At 52.4% G+C, this 17,504-nt stretch overlaps 2 protein-coding genes across 2 annotated transcripts in view; one reads left to right on the forward strand and one right to left on the reverse strand.

The window, feature by feature from the left end:
• The first annotated feature begins 1,034 nt into the window (after positions 1-1,034).
• C8H1orf198 (chromosome 8 C1orf198 homolog) lies at positions 1,035-7,333 on the forward strand. Its single transcript, XM_061581639.1, has 5 exons — positions 1,035-1,405; positions 2,153-2,203; positions 2,608-3,137; positions 3,269-3,548; positions 4,503-7,333. The coding sequence occupies exons 1-5, from the start codon at positions 1,088-1,090 to the stop codon at positions 4,566-4,568; spliced, it is 1,245 nt and encodes a 414-aa protein (XP_061437623.1). The 5' UTR covers positions 1,035-1,087; the 3' UTR covers positions 4,569-7,333.
• Positions 7,334-12,417: 5,084 nt separating this feature from the next.
• LOC133362651 (homeobox protein OTX1 B-like) overlaps positions 12,418-17,504 on the reverse strand; it is a 44,485-nt gene continuing 39,398 nt past the window's right edge. The window contains 1 exon segment of the mRNA XM_061581576.1: positions 12,418-16,656. Coding sequence (XP_061437560.1) covers positions 15,788-16,656 — 869 coding nt within the window. The 3' untranslated portion in view covers positions 12,418-15,787.

Below are 17,504 nucleotides of genomic sequence, written 5' to 3' on the forward strand. Positions count from 1 at the left end.
ATTGCAAAACAGAATGGCGTTAAGCAAGTCACGTTTTAGTTTTTTAATGTCAATAAAGTACTGTATACGAGTGCAAATTGCATAAGTACGTTAAATCCTGCCGATTTGTCAACAACTACAGGTAGAATGCAAGCTTGGGCAAGGCAGGAAACCATAAACAAAAATCAGTCGCAACCAACACACCGAGACGACACCACACAGCCCCTCAACGAAATCGCACGTTACCATTTAATTATCGACAGCACGCGGATAACTTGAAGTCTGAATAGGGGACAGTCACATGGCCTCGTTGTAACAGTGTCCATATCAAAACAACTTTATTGACAACCCCAGCCAGCACCGCCGTCTCCTTCGTATCGAAATAACTTTATTGACAACCCCAGCCAGCACCGCCGTCTGCCTCGTATCGAAATAACTTTATCGACAACCCCACCCACCACCGCCGTCTCCTTCGTATCAAAACAACTTTATCGACAACCCCAACCACCACCGTCTCCTTCGTATCAAAACAACTTTATTGACAACTCCACCCACCACCACCTCCTTATCAAAACAACTTTATCGACAACCCCAGCCACCGCCATCGTCTCGAAACAACTTTATCGACAACCCCATCCACCAACCACCTCCTTCGTATCAAAACAACTTTATCGACAACCCCAGCCACCACCACCGTCTCTCTCGTATCAAAACAACTTTATCGACAACCCCAGCCACTACCGCCTTCATATCAAAACAACTTTATCGACAACCCCAGCCACCACCACCGTCTCTCTCGTATCGAAACAACTTTATCGACAACCCCACCCACCACCACCTCCTTCGTATCAAAACAACTTTATCGACAACCCCAGCCACCACCACCGTCTCTCTCGTATCGAAACAACTTTATCGACAACTCCACCCACCACCACCTCAAAACAACTTTATCGACAACCCCAGCCACCACCACCGTCTCTCTCGTATCGAAACAACTTTATCGACAACCCCACCCACCACCACCTCCTTCGTATCAAAACAACTTTATCGACAACCCCAGCCACCACCACCGTCTCTCTCCCTCCGCCCTCCTCCACCGACAGCCGCCATGGAGGAGAAGGCGGCGGTCTACTTCGCGTCGCTGAACCCCATGGCGCGCAAGATCGTGGCGGAGATCGAGAAGGTGCGGGAGAGCCACGGCTCCGCGTGGGAGCGGCTGCCCGAGGCCCAGCGGGAGGCGGCGATCGACGCGGCCCTCATCAGAGCCGAGGCCCGGGCGCGGTACGAGACGCGGCTTCATCTTCTCGGCGCTCGGCCCGCGTCGCCATCGACGTCTTCGTCGTCTTCGTCGCCGTCGCCGCTGGCTTCGTGTTACCCCAAGCTGCTGATACAGCCCGGCCAGAAGACGGTGCACTTTGGGGAAGATGTGAGTCGTTGTGGGAAGAGACGGGCGTGTTATGATGATGGTGGTTGGTGGTGGTGATTGGAATGACAATCGCCTCGGGCTGTGTACGGTGGTGCGAATGAAGTTCGACATCCAGGCAGTGAATGCATAACGTCTGGGTGTCTGTCCCGTGCCCTGCGAGCCGACCACACTTGAGGTGGTGGCCTCAAGGTGCACCCAAGTCTGGCACAAGCGCCGTGGTGACATCACCGTAATTCTGTAGCGAACGGTGGTGATGGTGGTGGTTGTTGTTAAATGTGATGGGGGCAATGGGGGTCTTGTTGGCAGTGTGGAGGTCAAGACTGCAACTGCAGTAACGAGAAAAAGACGATCGGCGTTCGTTTAACCTGGGCCCTGGGGTAACCCGTGTTCACATATTTCGTCTTTCACGTTAGTCCTGCGGTGGTCTGTTTAAAGGCTAACCTTGTCTTTGGTGGTGATGGCACGTTGTCTGTGATGGGTGTGGTGATGATGTCATGTTGGTAGCCATGGTGTGTTGGTGATGAGCGGTGACGTTAAGTTAGTGGCGATCATAGGGTGCATTCCGGCGATGCGATTAGGATGTGAAGGTAGTTGTGGCAATGAGCGTGGGAGTGATGGGGTGAAGAGATGCTGCTAAGGTTACAGTTGTGGTGGTGTGAATAATATCGTGAAGTGGCATAGTGGGTTCATACGATAATAGAATTTCTGTGATAGTGATCATGTAAACATGACTGTATTTTATTCCAGGACATCAAGTGGCAGGATGAGCATTCCGCTCCATTTTCCTGGGAAACCAAGGTGAGTTTTGCCCCTTGACTGTGACCCAAGCAAAACCACCATCACTGTGCCACTTTGTTCATCATCTGGCCAGGCTGTGCAGACATTGGTGGCTAGGTTGGGACCTTACCAGAATTCAAACCCAAGATCTCAAATGGTACCAGCTCAGCTCTTTGAGCCACCTTGCTTTGAACAAAAGCCACTTGGCTGATTTGTAACCGATTTAGATTCCACCCCCCCTTGTAGGGCCACATGCCACTGTTCAGTTTTTGTTATTTGTGCTCGTGCCCTACTGCCAGCAAAGTTTCGTGAATCCTTGTTGTTGAATCCTGAAACTAATGTTAATAAAAGTGTGTTTCTCAAAATAAATTCCCTCCACATCACTGACAAAGTCTCGTTACCGCCACCACTGACGCCCTCATCAGAGCCAGCTGGAGTTCTCGCTCAGCGACCTGGAGCCCGGATCCAGCTCCCAGCCCCGTCCCGACTCCAGCCTGGGCCACGCCGGCGCCGCCACATCGGCGGCTGCCACGGCCAACGGTACCGCCACGCCGGCGGGCGGCAGGGCCGGCAAGGGCCAGGCCGGTGGCCGGGAGGCTCACGTGGTGAACACGGGGCCCTTCCCGGGGGTCCTGCGAAGAGTGGAGGAAGCTGGCGCCGACGAGACGGCGGTGGGGCCGGCTGCCGCACCGTGGAAATTGTCCGCGGAGAGGGGGAAGCCGGCAGGGGCGGCTGCTGCCACCACGGCTGGAACCGGACCGGGATCTGGGGCAGCGTTAACCCCGGCGGAGAGGCTGAGCTCGCCATACCGGAGGCACGATTCGGCGAGCCGCTCCTACGACCCCAGGGCCGGGCCGGCGGCCTCCCGATCCGGGGACCCGCCCCCTGTAGCACGCAAACCCCCACCGCCCTCGCCCGGGGCATCCTACAGCTCGATGGCCGACACAGCGCATCGGTGAGACAGCACTACTGCCGCCACCATCACCACAATCGCCACCATTACCACCGCCGACACCGCTGTAATATTTTGTCCGAACCTGACGTGCGCGCTGTCCGTGACCCCTCCCCCAACCCCTCTCTACGCAGTGCGTTCGTGTCGGAGCCAGACGAATCGGTGTTTGCGCCGTTGCCATCATCATCATCTCCTCCGTCATCATCATCGTTTCCTCCTCCGGCGGCATCAGCGGCATCAGCGGCAGCGGCGGCGGTGCCGTGGATGCTGGAGCGAGCCGCGGCAAGCAGGCCGGCACCGAGCGTCGCTCGAACACCGCCGCCCGTCGCCTCCGCCATCACCGTCGCCACGCCCCTGCTGCCGGCCAGCGCCGACAAGGACGAGTTGTTCACCAGCCCCGTGGGGCACAGCCAGGTAACCCATGGAGTGAATGATTAGATAGAGAGATAGAATGGACAGAATGAACGATTGGATTGAGCGATTACATTTTTACTGCATCTGTTTTCACAGTTTTTGCTGTAGAGCTCTCTGGAAGTGTTTCCAGCTTGTGCCACGTGTTGTATCGGTGTGATATTTAACATTTCGCTCCACGTGCTGGGAGCTTCTTCGGGAAACGAGTATTCCGTTTTGGAAGAAGCTCCCTGCACGTGGAGAGAAACGTCGGACATCATGGCAGACAGCATGCGGTAAAACCTGCAAACACATGGGAGAGAATTAATAAAAGGTGTGGATGACAATTTGAAGACACGGTTCAAAAAAGACAAAATTGTTATTGTGGATATGATGTGCATCTAAAAAGGTACGTAACAATTATTCAGCACCCTGACCTCCGAGCCACCTGGCCACCGCCCCTGGGTCTCATGTTAGGGTCGCTAGTGGCACACGCCTGTAATCCAGCACCGTGGAAGTGGGAGTTGGCGGATCACGCAAATGTTGTGAAACGCCCTTTCCAGGGCTGTCGTGGTGCCGTATCCTAGTTTACCAGGAGGAGGTGGTACAGCAAAATGTGGACTCCCCATCTCTTTCATCTGAGTGTTGCCCCCCCCCCACCCATGGGTTTTCTCTGGTGCATTTCCCTACCATTTAAAACGCGAATTTATTTGGCCGAAAACACCTTATACTATAGAAGACTGCAGAGCTTGGGCAATGTCTGGTGCTGGCTTACAGCGTGGCTGCCTTTTCCACTCATCTGTGGTTCATCACACCTCTTGAAATCATTCTCTCTTCCAGAGAGAGAGTGAATACTGTGCAGCGCGTTACAAGTTGAAATTATTGTTCTTAACTGTGTGCAGACTCACGTCACGCTTGTGTCTCCACATCTCTCTCCTTCACTCTTTCCCCCCACCATCCGCCCCCCCTGCCCCGCAGCAGTCTCCTGGAACCAGCGGTGGTGTTCCAATCAAGTCCGGCTTTGACTTCCTGGACAATTGGTAGAGCGCCCTTGCGGAAGGCAGGGAGGTGGAAGGAGTGGGAGGGGACTGGCCGGGGGGTGGGGCCCCAGCTGGGGGAGGGGGAGGGGTTGGCGGACTGAGAGAACAGCTGGTTCCGCGCAGCCGCCCTCAACATGGCTGTCGACGGCATCGCAAGGAAGGACTAACGTTGAGAGAGCGGGATGGAGTAGAGTTGCTGGCGATAGACAACGCTTTATAGACCCGATCACACGTATATATACATATATTATACACACACAAAACACACGTACACACACGCGTGGGGTAAAGTGTGGGTACACCCACCTCTTCCGAAACGTACTGGCCAGCGTGGAAGAGGAGGCCAAAATACCCTCATCGAGGGGCTCGCTAGAGCTACCTCTAGTGGAGGCCCTTTTGCCAGCAGTGGCGTGAGAAACACATTGCAGGGCTGCTTCTTTACCCAACAACAACCGCCATTTGCCACTAAGTGGCGGTGATGTCACCACGGCGCTTGTGCCAGGCTATGTGCACTTTAAGACCACGTGAAATGTCGAACAGCTGCTGGCAGGTCACGGGACAGACTCAGGTGCCATGGGTTGACTGACTGAGATGACTGGCAGATGCACCACCCGTGCCCCCGACTGTTTTAGCCGCCTGGCGTTTTCGCTTGTTGCGAGCATCGCTCCTCTGCGCTCCGTTGCCGATGGAGGGCGACTTCCTCCAACTGCCCAGTCGTGTCCTTCACGAGCCTCCTTCACAGAGGCCGATCTTGACACTGCTGGCACCAGTTATTGGCAAGTCCACTCAGCTCCATATTCCTCTTGTACCACATCATTCCATCATGTCTCTAGCCCGTGCCGCGCCTGTTTAGTCCCCTCTCTCCAGCTGAAAAAAAGCTGTTTGGGCATGCAGTGGCTGGGCATGTGGACAACATGACCCAGATCACACAGCCTTGCCTGCCGGAGGAGTTCACACAATCCAGCCTGGTTAAACCAAGGATGGATCGTAGGCAGGCCAGCCTGAATGTTTCTAACTGGTGTAGATGTTCAATTAGGGGGGGTCCACTTTTCACAAAGGATAGAGAAGGGGGAGGGCACGATTGGCTGAAAAGACCCAGTGTGTTTGGCAAGGCGGTGTTGAAAGATCCTTGCCAGTACCTTTCTCGGCACAGAGGAGGGAGATGCCCCTGCAGTTATTACAGTCTGTGCGGCCCCCCTTAAAGAGAGGGACCACCAGGGCATCCTTCCAATCCTGCGAGACCCGTTCAGTCGTCCAGACTTATAATGATGTCATATAGGACAGGCCGCACACAAACGCCACCCTTAGTTTGCTTGGGAGATCATCTTTGCCTGGCACTTTTCCTGGTCTCGGACTCTGGATCGCCTTCCATACTTCCTCAACAGATGGAATCTCACTCGGAGGGGTGACTACTTACAATATTTGAGGCACCGCAGTCTCAGCAGGGCTATTCCCACTTTGCCCTATGTTTTCTGGGCCAAGGAATTTCCCCTCCCCGAAGACCTCAGAAATGCTCAGCTAACCTGTTCCTGGGGGTCGGAGGTCAGATCACCCAGTTATACACACACACGTGTACCTATACGTAACTACATTTATAATATCTTATCCCTCATGTATGATACTATATCTTAGTTACTCATGTAGCTGTCCGATTAGGGCTGGGTTCTCAAAGTGTACTGCTGTTGGGAACTCGAGAGTAATATGCATTTGTTTACCCAGGAAAGCCCTCGCTGAGTCTCAACACTCGTTTTCAGGAGGGTCCTGCTACCTTGGGATGTTTGGCCCAATTCTTGTCTTGTGTTTTTGGAAGACGCCTACAGTGCCCAGAGAAACTCCATGAAATACTTAAATCTCAGCTGCATAGGTAATAATCTAAACTACTTGCTGTGCTGCCTGCTTGTGGGGTTCTCACGCATATAATTTTTAAACAATGAGTGCTTCGTCTGGGAGGAAACCTCCCAGAGAAGACCCACGACACGCACGTGGGGGGGTGGGGGTGGTGACGTTCGAGAGTACCCGCAGGCGGGATTGCGAACCCACTTTCTGTACTGCCGCAGCACTGGTCACCTCGCTCGTGGGCCCCTCTGATCCGTCAACCCTCACCGCCTCCAAAGCGCTGGATCACACGCGCGTGTGCATCGCTGCCACTTCACTGCAGCACTTGACGTCCTGCGCAGGGGACCTGCCGATAGGGACCACCACAGTATTTGTACTTACCGCTGCTTCTGCAATTATTCACGTCAATGCCCATGTATATTCCGTCGGTTTAATAATGCTTCGGATGAGATGTCTGTTAGGAAACTGAGCATACACACAGGTGCGCCAACGTAATCATGCAGTTACAAAAACCAAACGGTCATACTTGAACATACTTAACGCTGGTCAGTGCAAGTTCGTCAAAGGGGAGGAGGGGTGAGGCACAGGACCGGTTCAGATGGCAGTCGCACGCAAAATGTTATCCATGTCCGGGAATCGAACTTTAGTGGCTGGACTTGTGGCGCAGTGCGCTAAGTGATGACCACTCTGCCACCACTCCCACATTGCGGGCAATCAAACACCTTGTCGCTGAACACGGGTACAAGTAGCCAATACAAAACCGCACTTGCACGTACCAGACTGCACCAGCTATGCACCTTTGTATTAACGTATTGAAAGAAACGGTAATTTCAGGGCAAAGAAAGTGGGCTGATGGAAGGGGCAGACGATTGCACACATTGTATTGTATAACCGACAAGCATACTTAAATAAAGATAAGTTTGTATTCTGAAACTGGTGCTGTTGAGTTTCTGGGATTTTAAGAATGTTTGTTTTGCTTCCCCTCTATTTCCCACAACGTAGTCAACAACCACGTGTTGACTTGACTACGAGCAAGCATCACTCCATCTGTCCACCTCAATGACTAAATTGCCATTATACGTACGACAAGTCGTCGCTTAACGCGTGTTCACACAACGCATTTTCGCTGCAAACGCGGTTTTTCCATTCGGGAATATATTTTTTGCCGAAAGTGGAACGCGCTCCGTTATCACGCGGTTTCTGAGCGGTCGAAGACGAGTCGCCGCGTGGCTGAGAGGAGCGATAACAGTACGCGCAATGATACGATCACGCAGTGGCGTACCTGTCCAGCCATTTCACTGTGTGTGCATAGTAGTACTCTTTGGTTTTTTCGGTAAAGTCACGTAGGTAAAAAATAAATGAAAACTAAATGAAATCACGAAGTTTTGGGCGCAACACAAGCGTCCTTCAGGTGGGGGCAACGTAGCGAAAGCACAACCACTTTAGTGTGTCTAAGAGATGGCTGTGACGAGGAATTATATAGTCGCGGGGGATGGAGGGAGGGGGGGACCATGGTGAGTGTGTGGGCGTGCTGTGGACTGGGAGGCAACGTGAAAGCAACGGACGCTGGGAGGCAACGCATGGAGTTCAAACTGAAGCTTTGTGATGCAGGGGGCGGAAGTAGATAAGAAAGCTAAGATTAAGCAGCCTTTTGTTATTCTTATATTACCGAAAAAACCAAAGAGTATGAATCCTTGCAGTCACGAAAGCTTCAAATCTGCATAGTAGTACATCGTATCTCGCCGAAGTTTATCGTCAACACAATATACAGGCACTTTTCAGGAACGTATCTACCGCGTTAAACGAGGGCTTGCCGTACATAGTAATCATCGCCTCCCTCGTGGCAGATATTACACCAGGTCACTCTTTCAAATGGAGACCATCCTGGGCCTCTTGAGTTCTCACCTGGTTACAAGTGCACTTGAAACCATGACAAACCCACTGACTGCCCAGGTACGTCCCCAACTCTGCTGGTGGTGGCGGGTGGGGGGTTCCCAGTGTAGCCGCCAGGTGACAGCACACGCACACTTTAGGAAGTTAACCACGTTGTAGTCTGAGGCTTTCGCGACCAATTATAAGTATTCCATAATAAGAGGGGAGGGGGCGGTTAGATCGCGTAAATACAAATGTGTCGTTAACCCACCACCGCTCGACACAGCCAATTAAGTAAGGGTTGTCACGTAAACAAAACGTGTCAATTAGTTATAACTTCAGCACACACTTGCAAATTCCATCTCTAGCCCCGCCCACTTACCCTTGGATTGTACCCGTCTCAAACCGATATAACCTTTGGCTGCAGTAGCTCTCTCGCGTTATTTCTTGCTGCCTCAGCAGTCCGCCTGCTGTTTTTTTCACCTGAAGACGATTGCTTGTGTTGCGAGCGAAACGTCGTAATTTATTATTTTATTATTTTTCTATCCACGTGACTTTGCCGAAAGACCCTAAGAGTATGAATTCCTGCAGTCACGAAAGCTTTAAGTCAAGATTTCAGCACACCGGTGTGTTGGAAAGTCAATCTGCATAGTACTGGTAGGAGCCTCCTGGTTACACCAGCCCACAGGGGGTTATTGTGTCCGTCCGTCGTGCATCCAAAAATGGGAGGGGTGGGCTGGGTGGAGAGGGGAGGGTGGGGAGGAGCTGGGTGGGGAGAGGCTGGGTGGGGAGGGGAGGGGCTGGGTGGGGAGGGAGGGTGGGGCTGGGTGGGGGGTGGGAGGGAGGGAGGGGTGGGGCTGGGTGGAGGGGAGGGTGGGGAGAGGCTGGGTGGGGAGGGGCTGTGTGGGGAGTGGGAGGGAGGGGTGGGGCTGGGTGGGGAGGGGCTGGGTGGAGGGGCTGGGTGGGGAGAGGCTGGGTGGGGAGAGGCTGGGTGGGGAGTGGGAGGGAGGGGTGGGGCTGGGTGGGGTGGGGCTGGGTGGGGAGGGGTGGGGCTGGGTGGGGAGGGGCTGGTCACCCCGTGGTGCCCTTATAAAACTCAACGTTTAACCTACTCACGCCGGCTTGTGCCCGCCCTCACAGTCTGCCATATTTGCGGAATACACCACGCCGTCGTTGACCCTGCCCATTGACCGAGCAACCCAACGTTCCTACCAGCTCCCTCCGCAGGAATGTGTTTAATCATCGCCCCCTAGAAATGTATCCTGAAACTCCACCGCATTCGCCGTGACACCATCCCTTCCTCGTCAGCCATGATCTATCTTTCCACTGCTGTTGCATGAAAGTCTGCCCACGCCGTCGCCTTATCTCGCGGTCTTGTCGATACAACAATCCACACGGGACGATTTAATCGATTGCGGGGTTCACATTCTGTTCTTTGGCCGCCGCTGTGACAACACAAACGATGCTTGTGTTTTTTTTTTACGTTACACTGAGTTTCACCTGCGATGTTAGCGCGCTTCAGCAGCTCAACGCAGCAACTCACCCCCGTCCAGTGGCTCCCCGCGCTCGCCGGCCTGAGAGCTCCGAAGACCCGGGATTGACTCCCATCTCGTGAGGTCGTGGGCTCCTCCCGGGTTCGCAGATGAGGAGACCTCGCCAATTAACGAAGCACCAATTAACCAATCAGATGACGACATTTGATCACTCCCCCCCATCCCCACACTAATTAGTCAAAAAAATGTGACGTTTTTAACATTGTCGACATTGAACATTAATGATATTCTTGGTTCTTCGGTAAAGTCACGTAGAAGGGAAGTAATGAGGACGGCTACTTGCGTTGTGGCCGAAACGTCGTGAGAAATATTTTATTATGTTTTATTTTTATTATTTTATTATTCCCTTCTACGTGACTTTACCGAAAGAACCAAGAAGATGAATCCCTGCAGTCACGAAAGCTTTAAATCGAAAAATTAATGATCTTGTGCCGAGTACTGTCGAGTTTTGCCTCCGTGCCTCGGACGAGGACCCACGTCTGAAGGAGAGGGTCCATGCCTACAAACACCTGGCAAGTCCCCAGTAGAGGTTCAAGCAACCGTGACGCTGCTGATGAGACACCGAAAGTCGAAAACCGGTCCAGAGTGTTACCTTGCGTTGAGCCACCGCTGCTGATAAGATGCACATCCCAGAAGGCCCGTGCGTTCGATGGGATGTTTAAACAAAATGTTTTTTTTTATTGTGGAAAGACAAATGCGGGGAAGCAGGCGTTATTTATTTAGTGAACAAATTAATCACTCAATCAAATCAACGCCTCTCTCGAGGGAATCGCCAACAGCTGCGAGCGAGTGTTTAATGACCGAGGCGTTTCCACGACAACACGGGAGACGAGTCAATTAATGGCACGAGCGAGGAGCTGCAAAATGAATCGCAACGGCGGCTCGTAACGCGCCGCCGCCGCCGTCGCACCATATTCGCTCTCTCTGAGAGAGAGGGATGGAGAGAGGGCCACTCAGAGACGCCAGAGGAGGAGGAGGATGATCCACAGACGATCCGGAAGGCAGCAGCTAGCCACGCGGCGAGGCTCCGGCGCGCATCCAACAATTGCCCGAGCTCTGCGGTCCTCGATGTATGAAGGTGTTGTGGGCAGATTCACAATGGGTGCGCGGAGGGAAGCAACACTTACAGGGGGTGCTGCAAAAATGTTTGTAACACTTCTAAAAATTTTGCAACAATACCACGAGAAATGTACCGCCTCCGGGCTCTGGAGGCCACCTCGGGAAGATTCCTGGCACGTGTTGACGATGACGGCGAACAAACTCTTTGAGTTTATGAAGCTATTAACATCCGTTCTTTTTCCATTAAAAACGATAGTCGCATATAGGTGTTTAAAAAAAAATGTTGAAGCACCCTGTATATCCCATACAGATGGAACAGGCGGGTTCCGCGTTCATCATCAACTTTTTGGGTTTAGATCGCGTTATTTATAAATGTGTCGTAACCCTCCACCACCCGACACGGCCAATCAGTAAAAAAGTGTCACGTTGATAAAAGACAAATAGTTCACTGCTTTAGCCCACCGGTGTGTTGATGCGTGAAACCACAACATTTACAATTTGAGTTGTACGACGTTTCGCTGGTAATTGCATCCAGCATCATCGGGCAATTCGCCTTCACCCACCTGGACGCCCCACGGGAAGGGGAGTTTCACGTCGTGGGAGTTGTTGTTGTTGTGTGTGGGTGACATCCACCAACCCTCGCTGCTGCCTTCACAATGCTGGAGTAGAGGCCACGATTTAAAGCTTTCGTGACTGCAGGGATTCATCTTCTTGGTTCTTTCGGTAAAGTCACGTAGAAGGGAAGTAATAAAATAATAAAAATAAAACATAATAAAATAATTCTCACGATGTTTCGGCCACAACGAGAATTATTTATTATGTTTTATTATTATTTTTTTGTATATTATTTTTTATTATTATTCTTATTATTATTTTATTACTTCCTTTCTACGTGACTTTAGAAGATAGAGGCCACGTGCTTTTGCCACGACCGGCCCGGCCCGATGTCACGATTGGCACGGTTGGCAACTCCCACTAGCACGGTTGGCTACGTACGGTGCGAAAGAAGTTCAACACGCATACAGACGACCAGAAACGAATGAAATGTATTAGCACCCATCACGTCAGGTAATACGTGCGAGTTTAGCTAATCATTCGGCGCGTGTAGCGCGTAATGACTAAACGGGTTCAGTAGAATTAGGTTAAGACGATGGCAGTACAGTAATGGATTATTGAATCCATATGTGCGGCGCTTTTAGTGTTATCCCCTGGTATGACGAGTGCTGGGTTTTTTCCGGGTGCTCATGAAAAATTGTCTTGAGTTTCAGCGAAGCTTTACTGGGTAAAGAGATTTTTTTTTATTTAAATGGGGCACTTGACTTCGATTCTTGGCCACGGCTTAACGTCAGTGGTTGAGCGAGTTTTGCAACCCGCATTGGCCAGCGTGGTGAAGTATGGTCAAAACGACCCCTATGACCGACACTGCGTGGAGAGCGCCCAAGTGTCCAGTAGAGGGCCGATAAATGAATGTAAATTAGTACTCACATTACAAGAAACAAGAGAACCAGAGATATTGTACTCAATAAACTAATGTTCTTTTTGCTAAAAACAAACTTTATTTTACGTTGTGCAGTCGTTGGTGACCACGCCGAGACCAATTCACATCGCCACACTCGAGAACCGGGATTTACGAACCCATCCGCGCTGGGATCGGTGGCTCCGATGCGGCCGTTGTGAACCTCCCCCTGATCCAGTCCATCAGCAGCCCATGCCGAATAGCGTAACCACGCAATGGGTTCACAATGGGGAGCGGAGTACAAGACGCACTTTTAAACATGCTATTTTTGAAGTCTGGGGCTGGTGTGCGTCTTATTCTCCTCCGCAGCATCTCGTGTTACAATCCGCAGAATACCCGGGAATTTTCAATACATCATATTGAACTAACACTACTGTGCATGTAGCGGCATCTCGTGGCTGCTGGGGGTCACACCAACCAATTACATTCCGCAGCAGCAGCAGCAGCAACCCACGTGTCGATAAACAGACAGAGGGGTCTCGGTTCAGGCTCTAGCTCTGGCTCGGCCTCTGGCTCGGCCTCAAACGCGGCTTGGGCTCGGCTCGAGACTTGAGCCGGCTCGAGTCTTGAGCCGGCTCGGGGAGCTTCCAAACACCGCGTGAGTGAGCGGCTCGGCCACCACGGCTCGGCTCATGGGAAATGCTGGGCACGTGTGCATCGGTGTCAACCCCCTCATCAGTGCCCTACCTTATTACAGACCAATTTAGACCGTATTGGTTACCCTGTGTCCTTATAAATCTCAACGTTCATCCTACAAAGTCCCATCACAAGGAGAGAAACACAAACAAAGAGACGCAAAAATGTGCCCGGATCGAAACGAATATACACCATATGGACTTAAAAATTCAATTTCCCTGGACAAGAATACGCGGTAAATCGTATGGGGTAACAGCTATGCGTCTGGGACCATGCAGAGAGAGAGACACAGTGAAGGGCACACGGTGGGGAGGGAGGGGTGCTGCTCAGAGTGTTGCAACTCAAGGCCGGCACCACGGCTCAAGCCAAGCGCGTGGCTTTGAGCTGTGGTGGCTCCGTTGAGCCCGAGCAGGAGCCGTGCCAGTGCCGAGGTCGTGACCCCAGAATACGGACGCGGGGGGGGGGGGGCCCGAGTTTTTGCGCCCGCTCGGTGAAACTGAGAATCGATGTCAAGTAACCCATTAATCGATGATGACGCCCGTCGATTGTTTTCGTGACGACGGACGGAGGAGGCATCGTCTACCCTAGAATAAATAAATAATAATATTTAATACAACAATAATAATCGGAATGTTTAAGACTTGGTGCTCAACTTAACGTTGGCGTTTGTCTTATATCGATAGTCTATAGACGTATTGTACAAACCGCGTCGCATACAGCGTACACACACACATATATATAATCTGGCTCCACTGTAGCGTGAACACAATTAATCATTATACACAGACTATTATATTATTATTATGACTATGTTCACCATACGAACTTGCCAACCGTACAGGTGTAAGCGGTTCCGTCTGCCCACTTGTAACCCCATTGTTTTTCCCTTCCTGCCAAACTAATATGATTTTTCAAACAATGATCATCGACGAACAGTGGGTTCACCTCTGGCAATGGGTTTAGTGGGTTCACCACTAACAATGAGTTCAGTGGGTTCACCACTAACAATGGGTTCACCACTGACAATGGGTTTCGTGGGTTCACCACTAACAATGGGTTCACCACTGACAATGGGTTCAATGGGTTCACCACTAACAATGGGTTCACCACTAACAATGGGTTCACCACTGACAATGGGTTCAGTGGGTTCACCACTAACAATGGGTTCACCACTAACAATGGGTTCACCACTGATAGTCGATGATCGTTTGTTGTCGTCCCCACCCCGCACCTCGGATTAGCACGGTTGGCTACGTACGTTGCGAAAGAAGTTCTACGTACGTACACACAACACATTTCTACTGCTGTGCAGATAGACGAGGGGGGCTGGGGGAAGGGGGGCGGGAGGCAGAGAGAGCGTGGGGGGGGGGGGCGAGGAGATTTAAGAAACTCGCCCCCATTGTTTCAGTTGCCGCGCCGGGAGATAGAATTGAACCTGAGCGCTTTCTGTGGACTGCAAGTCCGCTGTGTGGGCCAATATCCCACCGTGGCAGCATCTGGCCTTTCGTGGTAAAAGGATGAAAAAATCGGCAGCTTACCCCTTAAAATCCATAGGGTTGGCAAGTGAATAATGTAATTATGTACCGTGTAAGGTAAAGGTTAGTGCATCGCACTACTTACTGAATATGTTTACATTGACGTGTCGGACTCACGAACACAGACTCACAATGTTTACCCTTAGAAGCGACCAAACTCATAGTCGAGATGTTTCAAAAAATAATACTGTTGGCAAGTGCTGTTAGCGAGCACCTATTAAGGTCGGTACTGCTAACAATATATATCACGATGGGTGGTGTGTTATCGGGTCAGCACCATATTTGCAAACACGCCCGACCGTCTTTGTCTTTCCAGTGTCGCCGAAGTTTCGGCAACCGCACCCGCCGCGGCACAAGGTACTGCTGTACAAATGTTGGGCCGAGTCGACCTAGAGGTTGCCCTGGGGTCAAGTTCGTCCACTTATCATGCCACAGGCGATGATCATGAACCGTAGACGGGTAACGAATCTAAACCCATACGCAGCGCGCGTCATAAATGTACTTTACACGGCAAAGCCTCGCCGAGACTCAAGACTCCATTTTTAAAATACGGAGTCTCTTTGCTTCCTGGGAAGGAAACCGCAGAGCCGGAGAAACTCCACCATGCATGTTATACGAGTGGCGGGGGAGGACTCCGGACTCCGCACAGATAGATTCAACAATCGCGTCTATGTACTGCTTGCGTTTGAGCACGGGCGTCCGAGACGGGTGCTAGGAATTGAAAATGCTGCATTCGAGCAGAGAAGGTGGCAGGTAGCTGACTCAAATACGATTTTTTTGGAAGAATAAACAAAACATTTCAAAAACGGTTCCGCTGGACGGCACACGCGCGCGCGTGACTGGGACGAAGCCGGGGAGCCGACCGCTGAGATGGGCACTCCACGAGTCCGGCAAAGCAAGCGAGGAAGAGAAGACCTTGGGAGGGGAGATGACGGTGGGTTGACGGTCTGGGAGCTAGCCGTGTGTCGACCGTAGAGAGGAGCTGTTGGAACTGCCAGAGGGGATGGACGCGTTGGTGGTGAGTGAGGAGGTGCGGCGGCGGTGGTGGCACCGACGGCTTTGGCCACGCTGACTTCTCGACCTTGGCCTTCACCATCTCGTGGCCCCATCAAAAAACGGGAGTCTCGGCGCGCAGGACGGTCGAAGATGATCATTCTCTGCCCGATCCACCACCCCCCCTCCCCCACACACGATGGCCAGCGCGCCCGTCTCATCGTCAGAGCACGTGGAACTTCCACGTGGTGAGTCCCTGTTGCTCCTTGTAGTCACTCAGGTAGGGGTCTGGGGCACCGAACCCCAGTTTCCAAGTTGAGGGGTCCTTATAGTCACCCAGGTAGGGGTCAGGACCCCCAAAAGCAGCGCCTGGGAATCCTGGGGACCCCAAACTCAGCGCAGAAGGAGACTGACAAAGGGGGCTCAAAGTCTGCAGGTGCTGCCCTTGATGCTGCTGATGATGATGATGTTGCTGATTATGCTGATGCTGTTGATGGTGGTGGTGATGGCTCTGGTGGTGAGTCAACACTTGCTGGTGTTGCTGAAGGTTGATGCTGCTGCTGCCATTACTGTGATTCTGCTGCTGCTGGTGCTGCTGATGCTGCTGCTGATGTTGCTGATGATGTTGGTGATGGTGACTTTGTTGTTGGATAAGCGGGCTGAGAGAGGCGCCGGAGAGGCCGTGTATGGCGACACCGCACGGGTCCACCACACCGCCACCACCACCACCACCACCACCAAAATACGCACCACCACCACCACCAGATCCGTACGTGGAACCAGCTGAGCACCCCATGTAATGAGCCGCGGTTTGCAGATGAGTGAACGAGGTTGCGTAAGCGGGCAGCCTCTGCCCAGACGTTGTTGAGTTTGGGGAAGCGCCCTGTTGCTGCTGCTGCTGCTGATGATGCTGCTGCTGCTGGTGCTGCTGGTGATGATGATGATGAGCGGGGGGGTTGGGGCAAGGCGCGGGCTCCATGGAGGGGGGGGATGCGGAGGCGGGGCTCCAGATGGAGCCGGAGCTGGAGCACGGTGTGCTAGCGGCGGAGGTGCAGGGGGTCGCGGTGGGTGCAGCGGCGGAGGACGAGGAGCCTGGGACGGTGACGACAGAGAGAGACAGAGAGAGACAGAGGGGGGACACGTGTGACGTTGGGTAGACGTCTGTATGCGTTATACAGGTTTCTCTCGCTCTATGCGGTAGGAGTAGTAGTAGATACGTTCCAAAAAAATGGTGCACAAAGTGAAATCACGTGGGGTAGACGTCACAGTCGCCTAACCCACAATGTACTGCACGGGGAGACAACTGCCTGCCGAGAAGCAAAGTACCCACAGTACACCCACAGTACACACACAGTGCACACACAGTACACATCGTACGCACACAGAGTACACACACAGTACAGTACACATCGTACGCACACAGTGCACACACACAGTAGAGTACACCCACAGTACACACACAGAGTACACACACAGTACAGTACAGATCGTACACACACACAGAGTACACACACAGTACAGTACACATCGTACGCACACAGTGCACACACAGTACGTTGTGCAACGTCTGACTGCGTAGCTGCATCTCAGTGAATTCAACCCGTAGAGTGCGAACGTTGGATACAAATAGGCTGGCTGTGTATATAGCGCGACATCGCACAAACCGAACGGGCACAGAGCGAGGGAAATCTGTACACTAGTCTGACTCCCTCAAATCTCACTCCCCTCCCATCTCACTCCCTCCCCCTCCCTCCCATCTCACTCCCCTCCCATCTCACTCCCTCCCCTGCCATCTTACTCACTCCCTCCCATTTCACTCACCTCCTCCCATCTCACTCCCTACCTCCCATCCCACTCCCTCCCATCATACTCCCTCCCATCTCACTCCCTCCCCCCATCTCACTCACCTCCTCCCATCTCACTCCCTACTTCCCATCTCA

Source organism: Lethenteron reissneri, chromosome 8, assembly GCF_015708825.2.
Source record: "Lethenteron reissneri isolate LAM-NWPU_2019-01 chromosome 8, ASM1570882v1, whole genome shotgun sequence".
In the NCBI taxonomy this organism is placed as follows: Eukaryota; Metazoa; Chordata; class Hyperoartia; order Petromyzontiformes; family Petromyzontidae; genus Lethenteron; species Lethenteron reissneri.

Bases quoted from the DNA above. Each gene is read 5' to 3' on its own strand.
- C8H1orf198 (XM_061581639.1), top strand. From the start codon at position 1,088: ATGGAGGAGAAGGCGGCGGTCTACTTCGCGTCGCTGAACCCCATGGCG. The intron at 3,138-3,268 runs GTGAGACAGCAC...CTCTCTACGCAG, and splicing joins ATGGCCGACACAGCGCATCG to TGCGTTCGTGTCGGAGCCAG. The intron at 3,549-4,502 runs GTAACCCATGGA...CCTGCCCCGCAG, and splicing joins GCCCCGTGGGGCACAGCCAG to CAGTCTCCTGGAACCAGCGG.